This window comes from Oreochromis niloticus, linkage group LG12 (assembly GCF_001858045.2).
Source record: "Oreochromis niloticus isolate F11D_XX linkage group LG12, O_niloticus_UMD_NMBU, whole genome shotgun sequence".
Lineage (NCBI taxonomy): Eukaryota > Metazoa > Chordata > Actinopteri > Cichliformes > Cichlidae > Oreochromis > Oreochromis niloticus.
In genome coordinates this window covers 31,828,661-31,851,572 of record NC_031977.2, presented here as the reverse complement: position 1 = coordinate 31,851,572, position 22,912 = coordinate 31,828,661, and the positions used below count along the sequence as shown (strand labels likewise).

The following is a 22,912-nucleotide window of genomic DNA, read 5'->3' as shown; positions in this document are numbered from 1 at the left end:
GTGCTCATTATACAGATCTACTGTCCTTTGCCAAATTAAATGGTTAGCTAGGCAGCTGTATTTAAGGATATTTAAATATAGATAATCATGCTCCAGGCAGCATAGATACATTTGTGTGACTAGTGGTTAGGGGTGCAGTTCACAGGGCGTTCCCTGACAGTTAATTTGGGGCTTTATCTCAGTGCAGTTTAACTCTGGGCAGCCCACATTATCTGGATACAAACCCTCTGATAGGTGTGACAGAAAAGTATTGTTAGGTATAGACACTTTGGACTAGGGCTGCACGATTTTGCATAAAATGAGAATCACGATTTTTTTGCTTAGAATTGAGATCACGATTCTCTCACGATTTTCTTTTCCAGTATAAATATTTATTGCACTTATTAACTGCACATCAACTTCGTAACAGTTGAGACTGAACATAAAAAGAATAAATGAACATAAAAACAATAAATGTCTCACATTTTGTCGTTGCCGCAAAATGTTGTACTGTTTGTAATTCCGTCTCCACCGTTGCTCGACACTGCGTGTATAGAGCAGGTAGTGCAACATTTGAAAAATAGTTGCGGGACGGCACTGTGTAGCGTTTGTCTAGGGTGTTGATCATTTTCCTAAATCCCTCGTTTTGCACAGTGTTGATGGGAGCCATATCTTTAGCCAGGTGATAAGTGATAGCCTCCGTAATTTCTTTGTGCCTGCGGGAGTTCGACGGGTATGGGGAAACGCTGTATAAGGTTCCCGTTATTGATGTTTGGGTGGTTGACCGGGACGGATTTTCTCCTGTCACTTTCTTGGCCTTTACAGCTTCGTCATCTCTCAGGTGCTCTCCGTTGTTTTTTCCCTGCCAGCTGGCTTCGGTATTATGGGGTATAAGGCTCCACCCTTGTCATTTGTTGAGCAGGAAGAGTGAGCGCTTGTTTTCATGCAGATTATGTCCCGGATCAAAATGCGGTACAATCGTCATCTTTTTTTTTTTTTTTTTTTTAAATCGTTGTCATTTGGAAATGAGATCGCACATAAGTATGAATTGAGATCGCGATTTTCTAACGATTAATTGTGCAGCCCTACTTTGGACAGTGTTATAATTGTGCCACTGTAAATTGCCAAAATAGATTTGAAATGAACCAATCCAGACGCGGTTAAAGATCAGACCTTCAACTTCAAGTCACGGGGTTGGAATTTCAGACATTCGTATACATAGAGTTCTGTATTTTCAGGGGTTTAAAGTAAATTCAATAAATCATAGATCGGTTTCTTTTCACATAGTAAGTTAAAATTGTTACACTTCAAACATTTATGGACTTGGTTGGTGAGGAGGACCCAAATGCTCTGTTCTTAGTGAGGCTGAGGGACTATCACGTCCCAGTGCTGTGACTAATGACTGATTTGCTTCATCTGTGCAGGTCTTAGACTGCAGTTAAAATGAAGTTAATGAAGAGATTTTTTTATTTTTTTTGCAGATACTGAAATCCACCCAGGAGTCGAGCAGGTGCAGCATGTCGCGCTGCATTTACTCACCTACGATGCTTTTCTCCGGTGCAGGGGGGACGATGTAGCCTATATGCAGGTACTTGGAGGCCAGTTTACTGTGCAGACCCAGAAAGTCACTGAAACGCCTTTTTACTGCAAACTCACTTCGCTTAAACAAGGACATGGAGGTCTGAAGGAGCAACATCACAGGAAAAACAGAGAACGATAAATTATGAGTAGAAGAAAACAACGTCTGAAATATGAGTTTGGCAGGCCTCTAAAGCCTTCAGCCATCGCTGCTTTTAGGAAGAGTTAATTTAATGAATACATTTTGTAAAAATATAATTAAAAAAATTGATTTTTTGATTAGTAAGTTGTTTTTCTCCTAGCTAAAGATAACTGAACATTAAAGCAATGTTTAAAAAGAGAATCATAAGTCCCGCTTGCTATACCATCTTTATGTTAGAAATATAAATTACAAAAATAAATGTTAAACAAAAATCAACATTATATGAATATTTTGTATAAAAATCTCACCTTGGTCGTCACTTTGTAGGCCATATATGCATTCATCCCATCACCTGGAACACACACAGAAAGCTGAGTCACACTAAAATAATTACTCTAATTACTCCATTTCATCACTAGTATTTACACAAACCAGTGAAACACACACACACATATTGTGTCACTCTTAAAGAAGTAATAATACACCAAGAAAAATACCTGACTGATGTAACAGGAATACACTCTGATCAGATGCCAGACTCGTTAAACTGGTTTCATCTGTTTCCTTGCGGTGACAGACGAGCATCAGCAATTTACTATTTACTGTTCCTTGTTTGACCTTTATATTTATTTAAAGGGACTGTGCCTGTTGAATAACTAATGGCAGAGTTTGTTCAGGGCTCTAGCAGGGCTGCAAAGCTCCAGCGCTAATGCTTAGTGTAATAATTTGCCTGCATGATGACCAAGATTGTGATTAAGCAGACTGTCGGTGTCTTCTCTGCATTTTCTTCATCTCTCAGTTTGTGGTGGCAGCAGATGAAAACAGAAGAAGCTGATGTGAAACGGGGAGAGGAAATGCAACAGAGTAACAGGGGGCTGATGGGAAATGTAGGCTCAGTGAGTGAGAGAACCATCTCGTAATGCTGCCACTAAAATCAGTTGCATTTCTGGCTCTGGGAAGATCTTTGCGTGGATATGTCATGATGTGAAGCCATGTACTCACCGACTTTCTCTGGGTCAGACACCGATATGTGAATGTCAAAAGAATCTCCGCCCTCCTCTTCTTCAATCTACAGAAAATAGGAGCAAAACATTTCCCAATTTTATTCCTCCAGGGAAATTGTGTTAGTGTCTGACATCGGCGCAACAGCAAGATGAATATTTAATGAGGGCAACAGGGAAAAAAATGCACTTTGTATATATAGCAAGTGATGTCCTTTAGCTACTAACCGATAATATTACACTACAAATGTAAATCACATCTAAGGATATAAAGTGTAATCTGAGCATTTTTCAAAACAACATTTCTGATTAATTTATTTTTTAGACTCCATTTAACACTCAGAAGTATATGTGTGAACAATTCCCCATTCAGCAGGGATTTGTTTTTACTTTCTGCCAAATACTTTTTCTCAATAAATGCATGTTTTTTTTAAGAAAGGATGAAAAACAAAACAAAAATGGAATGCAAGCTCACCAATAAATGTAAGTTTTGAAACAATGACTCCAATTTTAATATTTAGCACCTTTCATGCAAAGTAACCCAAGTGGTTTACATATAAAGAAAATAACAATACAATGAAACATTAAAATCCTCACCATTCAAACTTTTAATACTGCTCAAAATGCAATTAAAAAACAACAAGGAGAACATTCCACACTTCAGTGCCATTAAATTCAAGAGTAAGGCAGTATAATCTAAGAGGCATTGTTGGTACATAAACTGAAAGGCAACTGCTGACAAAGGAAGCTCCTACTTCATTGAAGCCTTTATAAGCGAGTAATTGGAGTTCGAAGTATAGCAGCATTTTGAATTAACGCCAACCGTCAGCATTCTTAAGATGTCAAGTACAAAGTGAGCTGGAGTAACCTAAGTCACTTGTAAAAGTATGCGTCAGCATTTCAGCAACACTGGAGTTAAAAATTGTCTCATGTTTCGAAGGTTAAAAGTGATTTTTGTCACCGTATTAAAATGTCTAATAAAATTCAGGTCAGAGTCTAAAATTGTTACCAGATCTGGACCTTGTGCTTTCAGACAGAGCAGCTGCTTCAGTCTCTATCTTTCTGGTATTTTAAGTCTACATCTAAAACCTCTCTTTTTGTTCATGACGCTATAAAACATTTTTACGTATACAAGCAGCAGAAATATCTGACAATATTATACATAATAATGTTGCTGAACACATACAATGAAAAGAGAAAAGGACCGAGAATACTTCCTTTAGGAACACCATATTCAGGGTTAACCTCCAAAACTAGTCAGGCTCTACACCACATATCACAATATTTATATGGATTTCTCCAGCACTTATAGTCATCTCGATATGCCAAAAAGATGCAATTTAAATTTGTCAAACTTTTAATTTTATGATAAAAAATGTATTAAAATGAGCCTTTCAGAAAATGCATTCGCTCTAGAACAAAGAAACAAATTTACAAGCAGGAGAAAATAGAATATAATTATGTTACAATAATAGAATAATAATAATAGAATAAAATTATGTCACAGATGTTATAATGACTTGTTTTTGTTCTTTTAAGTCTCAAACTCATGAGACTGAAATTATTCTAAATTAAAATAAAATGTAGGAACTAAATTTTTGTTCCAATTTGAAAATACACAAATACACAAGAAACTTGAATTTGTTCAGCACTTTGTTTAAGAAAGACTTTAGAGGAACTGCTATTAGAGTATTAAAAGCCAGCTTTGAGTGCCGTTACCTCATCGAATGAGGAGTGTGTGAACATGTCGTCGTGGGTGTGGCCAATGCGAGGGGTGATGACGGACGTGGGAGGGGTGATGGGGGTGATGGCGGGCGATGGGCCATCGGACAGCAGAACATCTCTCTCTGGACTGTCCAACGAAACCTCCTCTGTCGCTTCTATAACACCACAGAGACACAACAGGAAGTCACTGAGACTCTGTGTGATTCAGGCTTCATACTTCCAATGACTCATCTGTTTTGACTCTAATGGAACCATAATTTACTAAATGAATATCATTCTGTATTCAGCAAGACTGGAATCCAGCTCATCAAAAGCTCATCGGGAACAACTTTATTGAGGTCACAGACGGTGAACAGTGAGGTCATTTTTGCATAGATTTCTGTCCTTCTCTTTGTAGTCACTGAAGTTTAATTTTAATGTGAAAGTGAGTTTGTGGATTCCTACCTGCAAACAGATCCTCTGGATCGTCATCGAAGAGCGAGTCTTGCTTGGGTCCATTTGAGTTGGTGCTGATGTCCTCAGCAGCTAAACTGGCTGGTTGGGACTGCACATTAACACAGATGCAAAAAAGTGTGAGATCTTGTGCAACAAGGAACAAAGGAGCTTTGACCTGATGATAGGTTATATCAAGTACTAGTTCTGTGCATAATGACATCTTATTATGCACAAAGATTTGAATTATTTACCATTTCATGCCTTGCTTCCTTTCGTCACCTATTGATTTTGCAAGACTGAGAATCTATCATATTTCAGTTAAATAAATACTTTATTAATATCCAAGTCTGGAGAGCTTTCTGTATTGCAAAGGCTTTAAGAAAAAAAAAGCATTTTAAAGGTCTCGAAATAGCATAAAAAAACCGTTTTGTCTGTTTTCCTCTAAATCTCCGCTTCTACAATCAAACTTCATATTAATATGTATCTGTTAAAAGTTGACTAATGCAGGCACAGCAGAAATTTCAACAGCCTACATCTGTGTAGCAGAAACCACTGAATTCCTCTTAAAACTCAAGCTGGAGTGTGCACTTTACTCCACATTGTTTCACTTCCAGCAAACTTCTGAGCTCAACAGAGCCTGAGCGTCATTTTCACGTCACAGCAGACTGACTCAAATTTAAGTTCTTTCCTGCCAGCGCGGAAGAAAAGTGGAAGGAGAGCAGCTGCCACATCTGCACAGAAGCTGTGCAGACTCAACATATTCTACAGAAGAAGCAAGGCAAAGAAAAAAAAAAGCAAAAAGGAAGCTTCCAGCAGTGTGTGTCATCCATCCTGCTGAACCACAGGACTTCCTGCCTGGGCCAGCTGCTCCACAAACACTGAAGGTAACACTGATCGATCAGCAGCATCAACAAAGGCTGAACAGGCTGCCTCCTCCAGAGAAACAAGAGACTTCAAAGATTAGAAATGACTCATGCCTCACTACAGACATCGCAAGGAGTTCAGGGAAATGGGCTACACCATCACTGAATCTGATGGTGTAGCCCATTCTGTAGCCCAGAATCTGATTGGACTCTGCAAATACTGAGTACTAATGTGATAGCAGTGTCAAATTAATAAGCTCCATTCCTCACAGTGAGGAACTGACTGGAGGTCATTTCTTTATGTGGTCATCAGCTTTCCATCCCTCTTTTGTTCTATTCATCCACCATTTACCTGCACCCAACCAGAGCCTGCTCAAACGTGATTGTTCAGACAAGAAGAAGACACCAACAATCCTGCCTACAGACTCTACATACTCATATGTGTCTTCTGACATTTCCATTGCTTTTTCAGGGAAAAAGAAAGTGATTCTCAGTGACCTAAGCACACTCCTTCCCAGCATAAACCGTCAACTGCACGGAGCAGTTGACGGTTAATGAATCACTTGGGTAGAGTGTGTCACAACTTTATTGCTTTAGGAGTGGAGATTATTTTATGTGCAGGTTTCCAGTTTAAGGCCTGATCTCTAACACGCTGATGACATGACTAGAGAAAAGGTTCAGATTAATTAGGTTTCACTGAGGCACTGTTGAGGCAGTGCGAGGCACTGTTGCCTCTCAGCAAGAAGGTCCTGAGTTCGACTCCACCTCGCCTCTCGGCCTGTGGTAGCTGGGATAGGCTCAAGGCCCTCCACAAAGTTGGATTGGTAGTTTAATCGAATGCATCATGCAACCCAGCGTGGGCGACAACATCGAGCTGTCTCTGTGAGGGCTGTTCTGATTGGCTGGTGCACATAACAAACATATCACTGGGTTATCTGGGTGGCAGGTGGAGCTTTCTCTGGTCAGCGTGGTGTCAAAATACTGAATGAACCACACCAGTACAAACTGAGAGCTCAGCTGGAGTCCCAGAAAGAGAGAAGGGGGAAGAACGAACGAAGGAGCGTTTTTAGCTGAGAGGACAGAAAGAGGAGAGTGTGGAGGCAGAGAGAAGGAAATGAGTGATGATAACGAGGAGCTTCCTCCTTCCTTACTCAGCAAGCACAGAGGGGTCAGAGGAAACACCGCACGCACACAAACACAGCAGAGCAGCTGCTTCCATTCAACAACAAGTGTTTCACACTTACATAGTTCCAACAAGACTGTGAGGATTTAAACAAACTTTGAGGAAAATCACAGGAAACTGACGGATAATTCATGAAAGCAAAACTAACCACTGATCTGGACCCTGAATTAAAATCAAATGTGAAACTTACAAAAAATATGACTCAAATGTAATCGTTAAAGGGCCTCAATTTACCAGAAACTACAAGAAAACAGAACAGCAAAACCTGCAGCACAAAAACGTGAAAATTATTGTTTCAATCAACATCTTTCTAAAACTAAAACCGAGTGTAACCAGGGGTGGGTTTTCTGAAAAACTGTCAGACTGGATCGCAGTCATTTAAGGAAGGAGGAAATGATAATAGGAGGAAATACATAGTGGATTATGATCAGAAACATACAAGAGAGAATATGCTTCACCTTCCTGCAAACCAAAAACAAAAGAGGGAAAGAGGAGGAGTTAAAACTTTAGTGGTCACTCTGTCAGTTTACTAGTCCTTCTGAAGAAACATGTGGGCCATGAGAAGTGCAGAAGTGCATCTCACACACACACACACACACACACACACACACACACACACACACGCGCACGCACACACGCGCACGCACACACACACACACACACACACACACACACACACACACACACACACACACACACACACACACACACCACTGAAGAGTGCAGTTGTGACACTAAAGTAAGGCAATCATCAACGGGAAGAAAAACCAGAGTGTTGACATGACAAAAAGAGGCCTGTTTAAGAGAACGTGTGTGTGTTTGCGCTTTCCTGCTGCAGACTGGTAACTTTGTTTCTGATTTGAGGTTCCAACACTATGAAAAGCTCCTGTTTTTCTGTATGCAAATTCTTTAACATTGTTTGTAATTTGTTTTATTTACCTCTTAATCATAGAACAAGAGAATATAAACTGCTCCTTCATTCATTTTTCTGCACCTGCCTGTTTCTATTTAGGCTGAAACACGCACCACAGTGGGTCGGGTTGGTCAAAAATGGTCAGAAAGCATAAAGATAGTATAAAGAACACATCAACAAATATGAAAACTGAAAAAAAAAAACCCTCTCTCATGCATGCAGCAACCTCTGGGAACAAAGAGGAGGTGCCAAAATCTGTAACTCCTCAAAGGGCCACTTGGTGCTTATCAATACCCAACTTTTTTTCCCCCCCATGATCATGAAGTTAATAAGGGCACGGCCACTTTCATTGACACAAGAAGCTTTAGCTAACTGAACTGGACCTCTCGATCAAGTTGATGCTGGTGACCTCTAGGGTATTTTATGCAGTTATCTGAAACATAATATGGTCTGCTGTGTGGCACACACACAGGAAGCTTTTGCTTCAGTTTGTTTGTTTTTAAAAGTACTTTAAGCTAACCAAGCTTCCTACTGTTAGCTGGTATTTTGCACGTCACCCTCTCATCCAAATACATCCACTTGTGCCTCCAAAAACCTGACATGGTTGTGGCCAAAATGCAAAAAGTGAGGCTTCAAAATGGCAAGGTCTCATGTGATGCCATCTTTCATTTACAGTCTATGCTTTTAATGGCATTAAAAGCATAGACTAAGCTCCCTTTAAAAAACAAACATTTTAACACTAAAAAGAAAATTAAATAAAAAATGATTTTGTTTTCCAACAAATCTAGTCAACACCAAAACACAGAAATGTTCAGCTTGCTGTCATGTGTCACAAAGTACTGTATCCAACCTTTAAGTCTAAGAAGCTGTAGACAGCAAATATTTGACAGTAATTACTCTCTGGATATTCCACTGATCAAACACTGCAAAGGCTGAAATAATGACCACTAATGCAATCCAAATCTTATCAAAGCCAAACCCTATACAACAAACTAGTTCACCATTAGTAAAACTGCCGTTTTACATGTTATTACTCAACATTTTCACCTTGATATTTCTTCTTCTTTTGTTTGTTTTGAGTATCTTCACTTTTTCAAAAAACTATAATCTGCCTGCTGGATTTTCTGGGCTGCTTTCACCAGTATATTTACATAATTTTGACAAATAATAATTACAAACTTTAACCACTGTCTTTAATCAGCTCAGATACACAAACACAAAGAAACAAAGAACAAAGAAACTTTAATCTGCTAAACTATTGTTTTTCCGTTTTTCCCAATCCGCCTTGAATGTATCATTTACACCTGTGTGACTGTCACCTGACTGCGAGCAAACACACCTCCTTTGCGCTTTTTCTCAGCCCAAATAGACCTTATCGGCTCCTGTAACAGTGGCTTAGAAGGCCACCGTTTGGTGTATCAACACCCCGCATTTTTAGCCGTTTTCCTGAATGATGACAGTGCAAAGATGTATGCAATAGAAGCCTCCACACACGCCAAACTTCGTTCAAAGATTAAGCGATTTTAGGGTGTCCAGCCCGCCTGCTGCCCCTCCTCTAAGTTTCCATCTGTTGTCAGCTGGAGGCATCACGCCCTGCCTGCCACAGCTCCCCTTCGGCCTCCCCTCATCACCTCCTCCTCACCTCCTGTGTTGTGGCCGGCTCCGGGAACAGTTCCTCCCCGTCCTCCAGCTCATGGAAGTCGGTCTGCTCCGGTGGAGCGTCCCTGGCTGTATCCGCCATATCCGTCTTCTGTTTCTGCAGTTTATTGTGGTGATGATGGCTAGCAGCTAGCTAACAGACACACACACAGCCCGAAAACAGTCGACTGACAGGGCGAGAGGAGGAGGAGAGGAGGAGCGGGGAGTCAGGAGGTTTTCCCAGTTTGTCATGTGACCAATAAAAGGAATCCCTATGGGAGCCAGAGTGGAGCGGAAAGAGAGCAGGACTCACTCCGCCACGAGTTCGTGGAACCTCTCTGCGAAAATACGAAACATTAATTGAAAGAAAAATACCTTTTCTTTGAAGTTTATTTTTATCATTATTTAATTTAACAGAGTATTGTAAATAATGTATTGAAAATTATAATAAGCAGAAAAAGTAAATATTTAAAATGGATGGATTTTAGTTCATTTAAAGAAGAAAGAAAAACCGAATTAAACTGAAATATATAAGCTAACAGTAGAAAATTACAGATGTGATTTAGTAATTTATGGTATTTTTTTTCTTTAAAGATCATTTAGAAAAATGCAATTTAAAAAAAAAATAAACTGCTTTTATAAATGATTTTATATAAAATAATTATGCATTATTATAACCATTGTATGTGCGTAGAGGTTTGAGCTTTCTAACTACTGCTAAATATATGAAAATTTAAATTTTAGAGTGTACAAATAAATACTTAATTACATCAACTATTCAGGCGGAAAATAAAGAAATAATTTGCGACTTTATTCTTTAAAAAACATCCAAATTGAGCATGTAGTGATTTATTCCTTTTTAAAATGTATTATTGTTACTTAAACAATATTATATTTTCTTATATTTGCAAAATAACAATGTAGCAAATAACAGTTCTAATTATTATGAATTTATTCCTTACAAAGTTACCAGCTTTACATTTCACTTCTGCCACTACTGTCGCATCTATATGTATACTTGCAGTTGTTGTAGTTGTAGTTTTATATCTATATGTCCCTGTGCAAATAAATAAATAAATAAGTGAATTAATATTTCTACTTAATTAGCTACCTACATAGACGATCTTTGTTTTGGAGCCACTAGACAGATGAAGCGTTTCAGCCGGATTACATTTAGGGGTGCACACATTCGTAGCTGGCGGCAGGTGTAAACAGGATCTTAACGGCAGCTGATATCGCGGAGGTTTTATTTTAAAGAGGCTTTTTGGAGCTCACTACGTCGTTGTAAGTTCGCTCGGTGTTTACAGAACACGTAATGTTTGTGTCAAGTTAAAAAGCGAATCTAAAAGACTTTAAGTTTCGTTTTTGTAGTTCTTTTAGCATGGATGCTAGCGCGGAAACGGCTATTGAGGCTTCAGAGGATAAAGCGGAAGACCATCATGTAACACAGGATGGAGACCCGGACCTGGACCTTGAACTGGATTTCGCCAAAATGGGAGTGAAAGGTAAAGCGCCGGAATTTTACAATGACAGCTGAACAGTGAAGAATACCTGGTGGAGCTTAACAACATCTGGTGTCATGTTGTCTAGATGAAAGGGGAATTTGAGAAGTCTGCACATAGTGGTCCTTGATATAGACTCAAATAATGTGTTCCAGATAAGAGGAAATGCAGTGAACTCGCGTTAAAGAGTTTTTATAGCTAGAAATGGTGATTTATGAATGTGAAATTAAGTTTTAAGCTCTATAAAGCTGTAAATCCACAGAAACTGTATTTCACAGGCTGTTTAGTTGCTGTACCAGATCTGTTAAGTGTGGCAGTTTGGATTTTAGAAACCATAAACTGCTTTTTAAACTCCTTAAAGTCTCACTGTTACCATAACTTCTTCTGTACCTAATAAGTTGTTTCCTTGTCGTCTTTTGTAGATCTGAAACACAGGGTTCAGGCTGTGCAGACAGACAGCATGACAGCAGAGTCCAGTGTCAGCACAGAGCCCGACTGGGAGAGTCACGTGGCGGCCGTGTTTCAGTACAGCTCCACCCTGATGGAGCAGTATGACAAACTATTGAAAAAACAGGATCAGGAAGAGGTGGAACACGAGAAGTACAAACAACAGCTGCAGAAGAGAAAGGAGGAGGCCACTCGGCAACACCAGGTGAGACACACACACACACACACAGCTATGCAATGCGTGCGTGCATGTGTTTATAGTTCTCAATTTCTTGTGGGATTGACCACTGTGTGTGTGTGTGTGTGTGTGTGTGTGTGTGTGTGTGTGTTTTCAGGGTCTACTGGACAAACTGGAGTCTCTGCGAGTGAAATTGCAGCTGAACAACTCCAAGGCCACCAGGAAGAACTTCTTAACCAAGAAAGCAGAGATGACCTCTGAGAAAAACAAAGCAGAGGAGGAGAAGAACAGGTAAGACTTAAAGAAAAAGGAGCACCATATTCCCAACAAAACAAACTCTGTTCACTTTATATCGCTGCATTGTAATCATAGACTGTACATTAAAGATGCCTGTGGTTAAGATGATGTTAGACCTGAAGACCAAGTTTGCCTCGAGAAAAAGACAATGTACAAGCTTAAAATTGATACCATAGGTGGATCTACTTAAAATGTTGGATGAGTTTGAGTGACCTGAACCTCAAGGTCGAGAGGACAACATATGATTACAGTGATATATCTGTGATATGGCAATATGGGTAGGCTGAAATGAGGTTCTAAAATCACAGCTAAAGTCACATTTTTATGAAACCTAAGATAATGCCTTAATTCCTTTTGACAGAAAATCAAAGAAACTAGAATATATTTAAATTTTAAAAAGAGGAATTTGTTACAAAATAATTTTCTGCTTGCTAACTCTCCTCTTCTCTGTTCATCTTCCTCTGGCAATCAGGCTGGCCAAAGAGCTGGAGGAGGGTGAAAAAAAGCTGACAGCTCTTACAGAGGAGCAAAGCGAGGAACAACGGAGGTGGCAGGAGGAGCTGGAGGAGCTGAGGCAGGAGATGGAGCGAGTGAGGAAGGAAGCACAGGAAACTCAGCTTCGGGCCTTGCAGGACGAGATTGCAGCTGTGGAGAAGCAGAGAGACGTAGCCATGGCTCGCATTGAGGCCTGGCTGAAAGAGGTTTAGACCCCAGAATGTCTCTGATAAACAAATCATAATCTGTCAGGCACCTTATTGTTTATAAGTACTGATAATCATGAGACTGATTATGTCCTAGGTGGGGCAATACCTGAACGCACTCAGGGTGGAGTTTCCACAGCAGTATTCTCATGAGAGACAGAAGTGGGAGAAGAAAGAAGTGTTGGTCAGGAGGAACCAGGCTGAGCTCCAAAGTCGCTTCCAGGAGGTTCTGCAGCAGCTTCACCAGGGGCGAGAGTTAGAGTCCCTCCCTAGGATCAATGTGCCTTCTTTACCGCAGGTTCCCATGGTGAGAGACTGAAACAAATTCAATGAAATAAATATAATATTAAATGCACCACATTGTATCAACTTGAGGCTTTAATTTCCCTCTTTATTTACTTTACTTTGTATTAGTTCCAATATTTATTCACCTTTTTAAATCTTTATTTCTGTTAGTAACTTCCGTGTTTTCTCGAACAGGCTGAGCTGCGATTCGATCAGGTGATGCAGTCACTGGTTCAGCCACACATCATGGCCCCGCCTCTTTCAAACCCAGCTCATCGACCCCTCCAACAGCAGAGGCACCCACAGTATTACCAACAGCAGCAGCAGCACCATCACCCTCACCCCCACCATCCCCAGTACCGTGCCCCTTACCACCACCCCCCATCCCAGCAATACTTCCAACCCTCCCCATCATTGCAGGACCAGCCTCCACCTCAGTTCCAGCCTCCCCCTCAGCTTCTGCCTCACATCAGAGGCCCAGTGAGGGTGACTCCCCCTCCTAGTCTGTCCCCCTCTCCCCCCTTTCAGGCCACCCACCCTGTAGCTCCTTCTCCGCCACCCCATGCTGTAGCTACTACTGCAGCTTCCTCTGCACCGGCAGGCAAACTGGACAAAGTCCTGGAGAAGCTCGGGGCGAGGTTCCCACAATGCAACAGGGCTCAGCTGACCTCTCTGCTCCAGCAGGTGAAAAGCTCTCGTGGTACCTTGGCCGGCATGTCCATGGAGGAAGTCATCGAGCAGGTTGGCTTCAGGCTGGCCCAAAACGAGAGGTCAGCCCTGGGGCCCATTAGCCGGCCCACTCCCCCAGGCCCCATCCAGAGGCCAACAAATCCCATTCAGAGAGCAGCACCAAGTGGACATGCTGCCGGGCCCCGTAAACTCTGCCTGATGTGCCAGAACCATGTGGACCCAGAAAGCCGCCACCCACTGAGCTGCTCTCACACCATCCACAAAGACTGTATCCAGGTGTGGCTCCAGTCCAGCAAGAACAACTCCTGCCCCTTCTGTCCAGCAAAGTGACAGAGATGACAGTCAGCTGTGACTTGACGCTGTGACTCTCATCAGCGTCGTTCCAAATATTAGCTATATGTTATTATAGTGTTATGATATATTCAGTCTTTTAATTAGTCGTCTGGATTTTTTGGACTGTCTCTGTTTAAGGCAAACTGAAATGTCAAGGTACTAGTAGAGCATATGTTAGCTACATGCTAAACATTGCTGAGTAATCTGTAGTGTTTTGAATGCTAATAAACTGGATTTAACTGGGTGAATTTTTAAATACTGAATTTTGGGTTACAGAAATGAGTTTGACTACAAAGCCTTAAAAATCAAGTTAGTCTTCTCAATGTCTGTAATGTTATTCTGCCACAGGAACAACTGCCTACAACTCCGAATCACACTGATCTGTAGGTCTTAATAAAAATAAATAAATAAGGAAGAATTAATTTGAGATCTTTTTGCTTTTCATCACACCATCATCAACATTGGGTCAGCATAAGGTTAATGTAACAACAGTCTTTGTGGATTGGGCAGCTGTCAATAATTTGCCCCACATATAATTTTAGAACATTTTAACTCAGTTACTTTTTTGAAGAAGTAACTATAACTAATTACTTTTTCAAAGTAACTTGTCCAACACTAATCACAAACATAAACAAACTGTAATAAATTAAGAAATTATTATTATCACTAGTAGTAGTAATAATAATAATATTCTTTTATTTTAAATGGTCTCTTTGTGTGTCTGCAGTTCATAGTCATAACTCCAGAGGCTCCTATTAAAGATGGTCTGTATCAGTTTAAAACTACTTTTATCTCCTCTGCAGGCTGGTTTTAGTGTGTTTGTGTTTCGGTGTTATAGATCGCGCGTGAGTGTCTCCAGGGTACAGAGGTATTAGTGATGGTCTGCTGTGTCTCCAGTGAATCCTGTGACAACTCTAATTTTGGTGTGATTTACAGACCGCTGGACAAACAAGCATCATTACCGCAGCCTGTAAACTCGGACCCGACCGACTGCTCCCAAACTGTGGTCTGGGGACTCTTGAGGGTCCTTAAGAGGTTCCCGGAGGACCCCTCAGCAAAATGAGAGAGTTTTATTTGACTATTATTTCATTCAGGAGGAGATAACGGAACGAGTGAGAATGAGCGATCAGAGGTTTGGGTCTGAGTACGTGACAGACTGAATCCTCTCGAATTGAAGTTTTTACAGTGTGAGAGTCCACGCTGTGATCCACGGCGAGTATTTAAAGGAAAACTGAGCCATAAAACACACTACTAAAAACCAGCTGCTGGAGGTTTTTTTATTGGATCTATTTTACAGAAAAAAAAAAATCATTTGTATCAAGTCAAGCTTTTCTGTAATTGAGCCCTTAGAGAGTTATTTTCTTAAAAGAGGTGAACTTGTTTTGAGGAAAGTTTATTGTTGTTGACTCCAGTGTAGCTAACCGACATTATTTTATGTTACTTTTTGAAACAACTGATTTAAGTCTTGATAGAACGACTTCATGGGAGGATTTTTGTTGCAGCGTTGGAATGATGAAAGGTTTAGTCACATGATCCGTATCACATGAATGAACAGCAGGCTCTTGAAGTTCATGTTTTACTCTCACAACATGCCACATAAAGTGAAATAGATAAATTATATACACACACACTCATTTTCATATCTGAGTGAGGACACCTCATTGACAATGTTTTCCCTAGCCGCTTACCCTAACCCTAACCCTAACCATCAGCCTAATCCTAACCATAACCTAATTGTAACCCTGACACTAAAACCACATTTTGAACCTCAAAAATGCCTTCAAACTGGTGGGGACGGCATTTTTTAAGTGACTGTTGGTCCCCGCAATTATAGTAGCATCCCAATTTTCTGTCCTTGCAAAGACGTCTAAACATGCACACACACACCCCACTACTACTATTATGACTGGATCAGTTGTGGGTCAGTGACACCCATGAATGTCCAAGGAGACAAACCCCACTACGGGTTAAACATCTGGAACTCTCCACATTCTGTTTTTAAAACTGAAGAAGCATCTCAGATGATAGCAATGACTGTCTGAGAGGTGAAACGTCATCAAGAACCTAAAGAAGTCTAGTTGACTCTTTTCTGTCAAGATCTCTAGAAAACAAAAGGAACTATCAATTCCAGCCAGCTGACCCAACATTAACAAAGTATTATACAAGCGCTTATCTCCTAGGAGTAACAGAAAACAAATGGCAGCTCGCCTCAATTTACTCTTTCTAGTCCCAGATCAAAGTAAAGTTTAAAACAATCAGTGGTGTGGCTGGTTGGATAAAGAGCTACAAATAAACCTCCATAGATTGGACCCTTCTTGTCTCCTTGAAGCCAATCATCTGCTGTAGTCCTGAAATGCCAGTCCCAGCCTGGCTCCTGCACAGTCCAGTTAGCATGCCTTCGCCCCATGCACTACGTCATCATGGTAGGAAACAGCAGTTATGGAAAATGAAACAATAGGACAGCCATAACTCTTCTGTTTATGTTAATTATACGCTCTACTAGGATTCATGCAGTCAAATGCTGAAAAATCGAATGAATGGAGGTTCACAGTGCCATTGGATAATGAGGCAAATCATACTATAAAAGCAAGCCAAGAGATTCTCAAGGCAAAGAAATGACAAGAGATTTCACAGTAGAGCTTAAGTTTTGGTGACTGAAGACAAAACTGAAAGCACACCTCAAATCAACCAGCTGCTGAAGGTCCTGCAGTAAATGTAGTAAAAATAAAGCAACACAAAGAATCGTTTTTAAAATGTCAGACTGTGCTGAGGCAAAATTACAATTAATAAATACATAAATAAAAAACACAACAACAAAAAAAACAGGGTCATATCCAAATACTTAGAGACTCAACTGCATCTGTTACTGTAAAAAGAATAACGACGTGACCGTTGTCAATGCTTGGATCATGTAAATTAATTATCCTAATCTTAATAATGAAAAATTAGCATTAAAGTTCATATTTGGAGCTTCCATCGAGTTTTATTGTAAGAACATCAGGGAAACGTGTATTTTTTAGTAGTGCACACACAATTTTAAAGCTCTGAGATTTTTATCACACAGTTCTCGCGTGTCTGTGCGCGCGCGCGCGATGCTGATGTGACATTTGAGATTCTGTCTTCAGAGAAAAGAAATACTCTGATGCTCTCTCGTGTTAAAACAGATAAATGTTAACGACATGTTCCCTCTGTGGCTATTTCACGCCTGTGTGAGGAGGGAAAAGCGGCTGTTTATTAAAGAACCTCTCAGCTGAAAGCCTCCCGCTTCCACAACATTTTAGAAATTGGGAGGTGGGGGGAAAAAATCAATCATCTCTTTGGGTGTAACACTCGCGTGTTTCTGACATTTTACAGAACATCATCAACGATCGCCTCGTCGTCTCCGGGGTCACAAACTGTTTGTGCACAGGGAAGGAAACTGAGCCCACTGTCAATTATAGAGGCAAAAAAGATTAAAATAAGACACCGGTTTACCGCAGGTTATTCGGGATACGTGCTCCCAGCGAGCCGGTTCTCCGGGGACAAACAGTCTGCAGGCCGAACAAACACTTTAACAAGGTGCCGCTGCTGTTTTCATGCTCAGAATCAACAAAATCGACTGCGTGAGAGAGGAGGCAAATGCCAAACGGCTGCTGAAGAGCGAAACTGCTGCTGGGGGTCAGTTTGCTTCTGCAGCGGCTTAAACACTGCAATGCTGCCCCCAGCTGGCCCTGTAGGGGGACTGCAGGTCAGCTGACTCGACCCTCGGTTCACTCGTTTTCCAGATAAAATATAAGATTAAAAAACAATGAGTTATATACAGAAGAAAAAAAATATTATAAATGAAATATAATCAAAGTTGTGTTGGAGTTAAAGAAAGCTCAAGACTTAAATAAAGGAACAGACAAAGGTCTACAACCACCTGTTTTGGTTTCCTTAACCTTTTAAACTCAGATTGTTTAATTTTTATATGAAGTTGCATTAAAACAATGTAATAGATCCCATGATTAATAAAAAGCACATAAAAATGCAAACAATGAGGCAAAAAAAAAAAAAATACTGATAGACCTGCAAGAATCCTTTTCTCCTGTCATTTTGTGATGAAGACTTCTCTCTTTTCTTTCTTTGAGCTCTTGTAGCTTCCTCAGTTTAAAGCCTTGTTGTAATTTAACTATAACATATGGCAGCTCCCAGCTGGGAGTCCCGTTATCACTCTGAGTGATGATGTTTTCTTTGCATCTGCCAATATCACAGCTGAATCATAAATGCTGAGCTCACAATATAAACCCTGAACTTCACTAACAGGCTGAACTATCACACTCTAGATCACATGTCCAAAGACATAAAGGTGACAGTAAAATGATTTGAAGAACATAAATAAGTGAAACGCAATAAAGCTTGACGAAATACTAAAACTAAGCAGGTCCCTATTTACATTTTTTTAAAAGTGAATGTAATCTTTTTAATTTTATTTTTACTTTAGGTACACAGATTTGTTTCTGGTTGTGTGCCTGCAGCTTGTACTGATCCACCACACACCAGACCTTGTGCATGCCATCAGTATTATCATATTCTAATAACACTACTCAGGTAACACAACATGTTATTAAAAGGCAAAATCTAAGTGAAGGCTTTGTCTGTGTCCATGCAGACCTAGAACGATGTAAGTTTGACCTGAAGTAATTGCACCTGTTGTTGAACCACTTCCCGTCACACCAAGCTTCAGGCTCATCTCTGATTTGGGTCGTGTCAGTCTGTGCATTTCATGTGTTGCAATGTGATGCATTAAGACTGAAAGATGTTGTTCTGCCCTACATGCAAAGATTCATTTGGTTGCTCGTTCCACTTTTAGATAAAAGCCTGAAGCAACTCTAATGGGCGTCATAACAGTGTAAGATCACACTTAATACAAAACACATGGATGGAAAGCACAGAGTGCATATCCAAGATATACTAGCATTGTGAGCCATTGGTTTAGCATTTTGGACGCTTCCATGTTGGATTTTGTGCAACAATATGTGGATGAAAGTTAATCAGCTAATGCTAACAAGCTCACTTAGATAACTGCTACCATAAACAGATGCATTAGCCACATTTCTAGTAATCAGTGCTAAGAAAAATAAATAAAATAGTAACATTTACCTCACTTAAAGTAAATCATAAGCTTTATGAAAAGGCATATTTATGTCAGCATAATGTCATTAAAATGCTTGAAAAGGCACCAAGAGCACAAATTCTGTCTGTGTTAGATTGTTGTACCAGTACCAGGATGTAAGCACGCTTTGTAATGCTGTGCTAATGCTGTGAAGATTAACTTGCTTTTGAGGCTATTATTGGAACTCTAGTGTTTGGCACGTCCATGCTGGCTTAATCTTTCAACTCCTGAAGTTGCCAGTTGATGAAAAGGCATTTGAGTTGTTTGAGGTTGGATGGTGAATGGAAGGCTAGTCCTGACAGGGGTGAAGTGTCAACCAGCCTCTAAAAAGCCTTATAAGGACAAGCAGATTAAGACAAGGGGAAAAAAGGACCTGAGAACACCGGGGAACACTTGAGCTCCATATATTGATGGAAAACCTTTGGAGAAAAGGCAACAAACATGAGCTAAATATACACATATGAATAACTTTGTTGTGGTCATGAGAAAAGATCCAACTGCAAACAGAAAAGTAGCTCAGAATTCCCGGGAGCGTGAAAAACTAACTCTAAATAAACACCACACAATGAAGACAGAGGGAAGAAAACTCAAAAATGGGAAAATATGACAAATCCAAGCAAAAAGAACGAGCAACAGAAAGCACTGCATTAAAAAAAGAATTGAGTGCATGCACATTGACTAAATATGCACGAGGAGGGTAACAGGTATGAACAGGTGAACTTAATCAGGTATAACAGAGGGTGGGAAAAGAACAAAGCGGGGAAATCAAATCAAACCACAGAAAGGCACAAAAGGGTCTAGCCTTCAAAATAAAACAGGAAGTAAACTGAAAGAGGGCCCAAGCCTAGATAGACAGGCAGCACAGTGAAAAAAGGAAAACACAAGAAGAACCCAAGAATCAATAAATCTTCTCTCTGCCTTTTATCCACACATGTAAAATCAGCTGTCAGAAACCCTGATTTTTGATCCTAATCTCATCTCACCCAGCTGTGCTTCTACCACCTCAGGAATATTGCAAGGATCCTTTCAATATTGAGTTTTAGTAACACTCATACCATCATTCATGCTTTCATGTCCTCTCATTTAGATTACTCTAATGGCTGTCTAAAGAAGTATAAATCAGAAAACATTAAATTGACTTCGGATGGTACAAAATGCTGCAGCAAGGCTTATTACAAGAGCCAAGACACCAGTTTTAATGCCTTTACACTGGCTGGTCATTACACCTACAATCAATTTTAAGATTTCACTTATGACTCTTAAAGCCTTTTAATAGTCTTGTCTCAGGATATATACTAGAACTGCTTCTCCTCTACCGACCAATACACAGCCTCAGATCCTCAGGCAGAAACCTGTTAACTGTTCCCACATCACACTTAAGGACAAAACACGATTGAGTGTTTAGGACTCCTCAGTTGTGGAATGACCTGCCAAAAAAAGAAGCTCACGTCGTTATTGTCTGATTTACAATTTCCTCTTTTAGTCATTGTTTCTGTGAAGCATTTTGTAATGCAGATTTTGAAATGTGCTATACAGATGGATCTTGTTATTATATTATATAACACGAAGCAACTGAAAAACTAAGGCTAACAGCAACATTAATCATAGCTATAATGCAATATGAAAAACATGACATCAGATCTCCTGCCCAGCACCTTTTGGGTTAACTGGGTCCTGTCTAGGCCACTTTCAGGCTTATGCAGAACTCTTTGTCACTTGTATTCTGACATGAGAAATATCAAATCTGCACTTTTTGATACCAACAGTTTCACATTTGTTAAGGATTGAAGGACACTGAAAATCTGAAGACAGCTTAAGGCCAAGTTTGGCTATTGGTAAGACTACAAAGCGACATGATGCTCTGTTGTGTTCTCATTTAAGCTAAAATGCAAATGCTGAGTTTGATCTGCATGTAAATGATGCCTCGTGTCCGTCTGAAGGCCGCTGTGGAAGACGAATGGTGTTTATCAGCCAGTCTGGAATCAGCGCTTGGCGCTTTGCACAGGACGCCATCTAATTACCTTTTTTCTTAAAGGTTGTATTTATTAGAATCCATCATCGCTGTCGTTACATCAATTAATGCTGTTGATGGGCTGAGGAATTGTCACCCTCTGCCCCCGTCTTCCTCACCCTCACCCCCTCGCATTCCCTCCATCCTTCACAGGCAGAAGAACCTCCTCTCTTCTCTTTGGCATTAAAGGCCTGTCATCCCAGCATGCCGCGGGGCCCCCGACCATAGCCCAGCGGTGTCAATTAAATTTGATTGACTGAGTAAAAGAAGCACACAAATAAGCCAAAACAACAGACACAAAAATCTATACATGACTCCTGCAGCCCCCCCACCCTCTCCGGCCCTCCGCCCCGGCTGTCAAATCAAGCGCTTGTCTCGTCTGTTTTCGTGGCGTGTGCCGTGGACGTCCACCGCAAGACAACTGCTACTCTGTGTGTGTGCGTGTGTGTGTGTGTGAAGGCGTCAGTGTTGGCCAAATGCACCGCCTGTCCCGCCCGCCCCCTTAAACACCCCCCTCTCTCACCCAAACACCCACAGCCCCTCCCCTTCCATCCACACAGAGTGATCCAATTAGTGGTTCTGGAGCCTCGTCTGCACTGCACAGTGGAGGCCCCTGGGTATTGACTCAAACTGTTGTCCAATAAATGAGGTCTAATTTATCAGTTTAACTTCACCCTCCCACCCCACTCCAACCCCTCGTAGAAAAGGAGTGAAGAGAAAGAGTAGAGGGTGGGGGGGAAAAAAGGGAAAACAAATAGCTTTCATTTTTTGTTGCATGAGCAGGCGAGGAGTGTTTGGGAAAAAAATCCCAATAAATCCTGCATTCCTCACATATCACGCCCTCACATCTCTCCTTGTTGTTTTGCTAATTGTCAGCCGGTGAGCTCATGTTTCATATTCACTGCGATGATTGAGGGACGCTATTAGAGCAAACCCCATTAGGCTCTGTGGGGAAGCAGTTGACCCTGCGTGGGAACCATCAAAGACCAATTTGCTACCCAAACACCATAAATCCTGCCCTGTTAAGTGACTGTTTTTGATGCTGCTGAAGCGCGCAGAAATAAATATACGCTCTGTTATGTATTGTCCATTAAATTACCAGTGAGCACAATTCACACATGACATCCATCTTGGTCAGCCGTGGTCAAAAGTGGGGTCCTGGGACCTGCAGAGGACCTCTGACGGTGCTGGAGGACGGCTCAGTGACGGCTTCATTTATTGTTCAAGAAGAAGAAGAGGGCTGCAAAACTTGGGAAGTTTTATTTGTCAGATTAACGGAGACCATCAAATTCTCAAGATGAACAAAGTTTATTCTCCAGAACCTTAAAGTCAGGACTTCTCTGCAAAGCTCTGAAGTACAATCATGTTAGTTGTGTCACAGAATCTCCTCCCCTGCAGGACATGCCCAAAGCATCTCAGGGTTCTACCCTGAGCCCCTTTCAAATGACCAAACTCTTCAGCCTATTTCTAAGGTTTGAGTCCAGGTTCCCCTAAATAGAATCCCAGTTCCAAAAAAGTTGGGATATAAAATGTAAAAACAGAATGCAATGATTTGCAAATCTCAAACAGGTATATTGTATTCAGGATAAAACATGGTAAACATATCAAATGCTTAAATTGAGAAAAAACAAAAAGATTTGAGACAAAAAAAATAAATTTGATTTGATGAAAGTACCATATCACCAAATTCATGTTTACCAGTGCTTTCTGACCTCAATGCTTTTAACAACAGTCAGTAAAAGTCTGGAGCAAATATCCCTCTAAAACCTGTGTATGCCTTTCAGCATTGCCTTTCCAGATGTGCAAACAGCTAGCTCTACAGGCACTAATGTACCCCCATACCATCAGAGATACAGGCGTTTGAACTGAGTGTTGAG

The 22,912-nt window shown here is 40.7% G+C and overlaps 2 protein-coding genes across 4 annotated transcripts in view; one reads left to right on the top strand and one right to left on the bottom strand.

Annotated features, from left to right (window-relative positions):
* The window catches only part of snx2 (sorting nexin 2), a 31,046-nt gene extending 19,558 nt beyond the window's left edge, over positions 1-11,488 (bottom strand). For both annotated transcript variants that reach the window (XM_005451454.4, XM_003444502.5), the window contains exons 1-7: positions 11,350-11,488; positions 9,462-9,795; positions 4,870-4,969; positions 4,420-4,580; positions 2,702-2,768; positions 2,008-2,051; positions 1,519-1,660 (exon numbers count right to left, since the gene is read on the bottom strand). In XM_005451454.4, coding sequence (XP_005451511.1) covers positions 1,519-1,660; positions 2,008-2,051; positions 2,702-2,768; positions 4,420-4,580; positions 4,870-4,969; positions 9,462-9,560 — 613 coding nt within the window. In that variant the 5' untranslated portion in view covers positions 9,561-9,795; positions 11,350-11,488. The remainder of the gene's footprint in view (positions 1-1,518; positions 1,661-2,007; positions 2,052-2,701; positions 2,769-4,419; positions 4,581-4,869; positions 4,970-9,461; positions 9,796-11,349) is intronic.
* rnf214 (ring finger protein 214) lies at positions 10,583-14,312 on the top strand. Of its 2 annotated transcripts, XM_005451455.4 has the most exons (7): positions 10,583-10,741; positions 10,829-10,962; positions 11,382-11,611; positions 11,742-11,875; positions 12,354-12,582; positions 12,680-12,889; positions 13,063-14,312. In XM_005451455.4, exons 2-7 carry the CDS (start codon positions 10,839-10,841, stop codon positions 13,885-13,887), a joined length of 1,752 nt encoding a protein of 583 aa, XP_005451512.1. In that variant the 5' UTR covers positions 10,583-10,741; positions 10,829-10,838; the 3' UTR covers positions 13,888-14,312. The 2 variants fall into 2 exon arrangements, with proteins under 2 accessions (XP_005451512.1, XP_005451513.1); XM_005451456.4 differs by having other exon boundaries at positions 10,622-10,962.
* The last annotated feature ends 8,600 nt before the right edge of the window (positions 14,313-22,912 follow it).

Coding starts and splice junctions, on each gene's coding strand:
- rnf214 (XM_005451455.4), top strand. CDS start 10,839: ATGGATGCTAGCGCGGAAACGGCTATTGAGGCTTCAGAGGATAAAGCG. Junction 11,612..11,741: donor AGGCCACTCGGCAACACCAG/GTGAGACACACA, acceptor GTGTGTTTTCAG/GGTCTACTGGACAAACTGGA. Junction 12,890..13,062: donor CTTTACCGCAGGTTCCCATG/GTGAGAGACTGA, acceptor TTTCTCGAACAG/GCTGAGCTGCGATTCGATCA.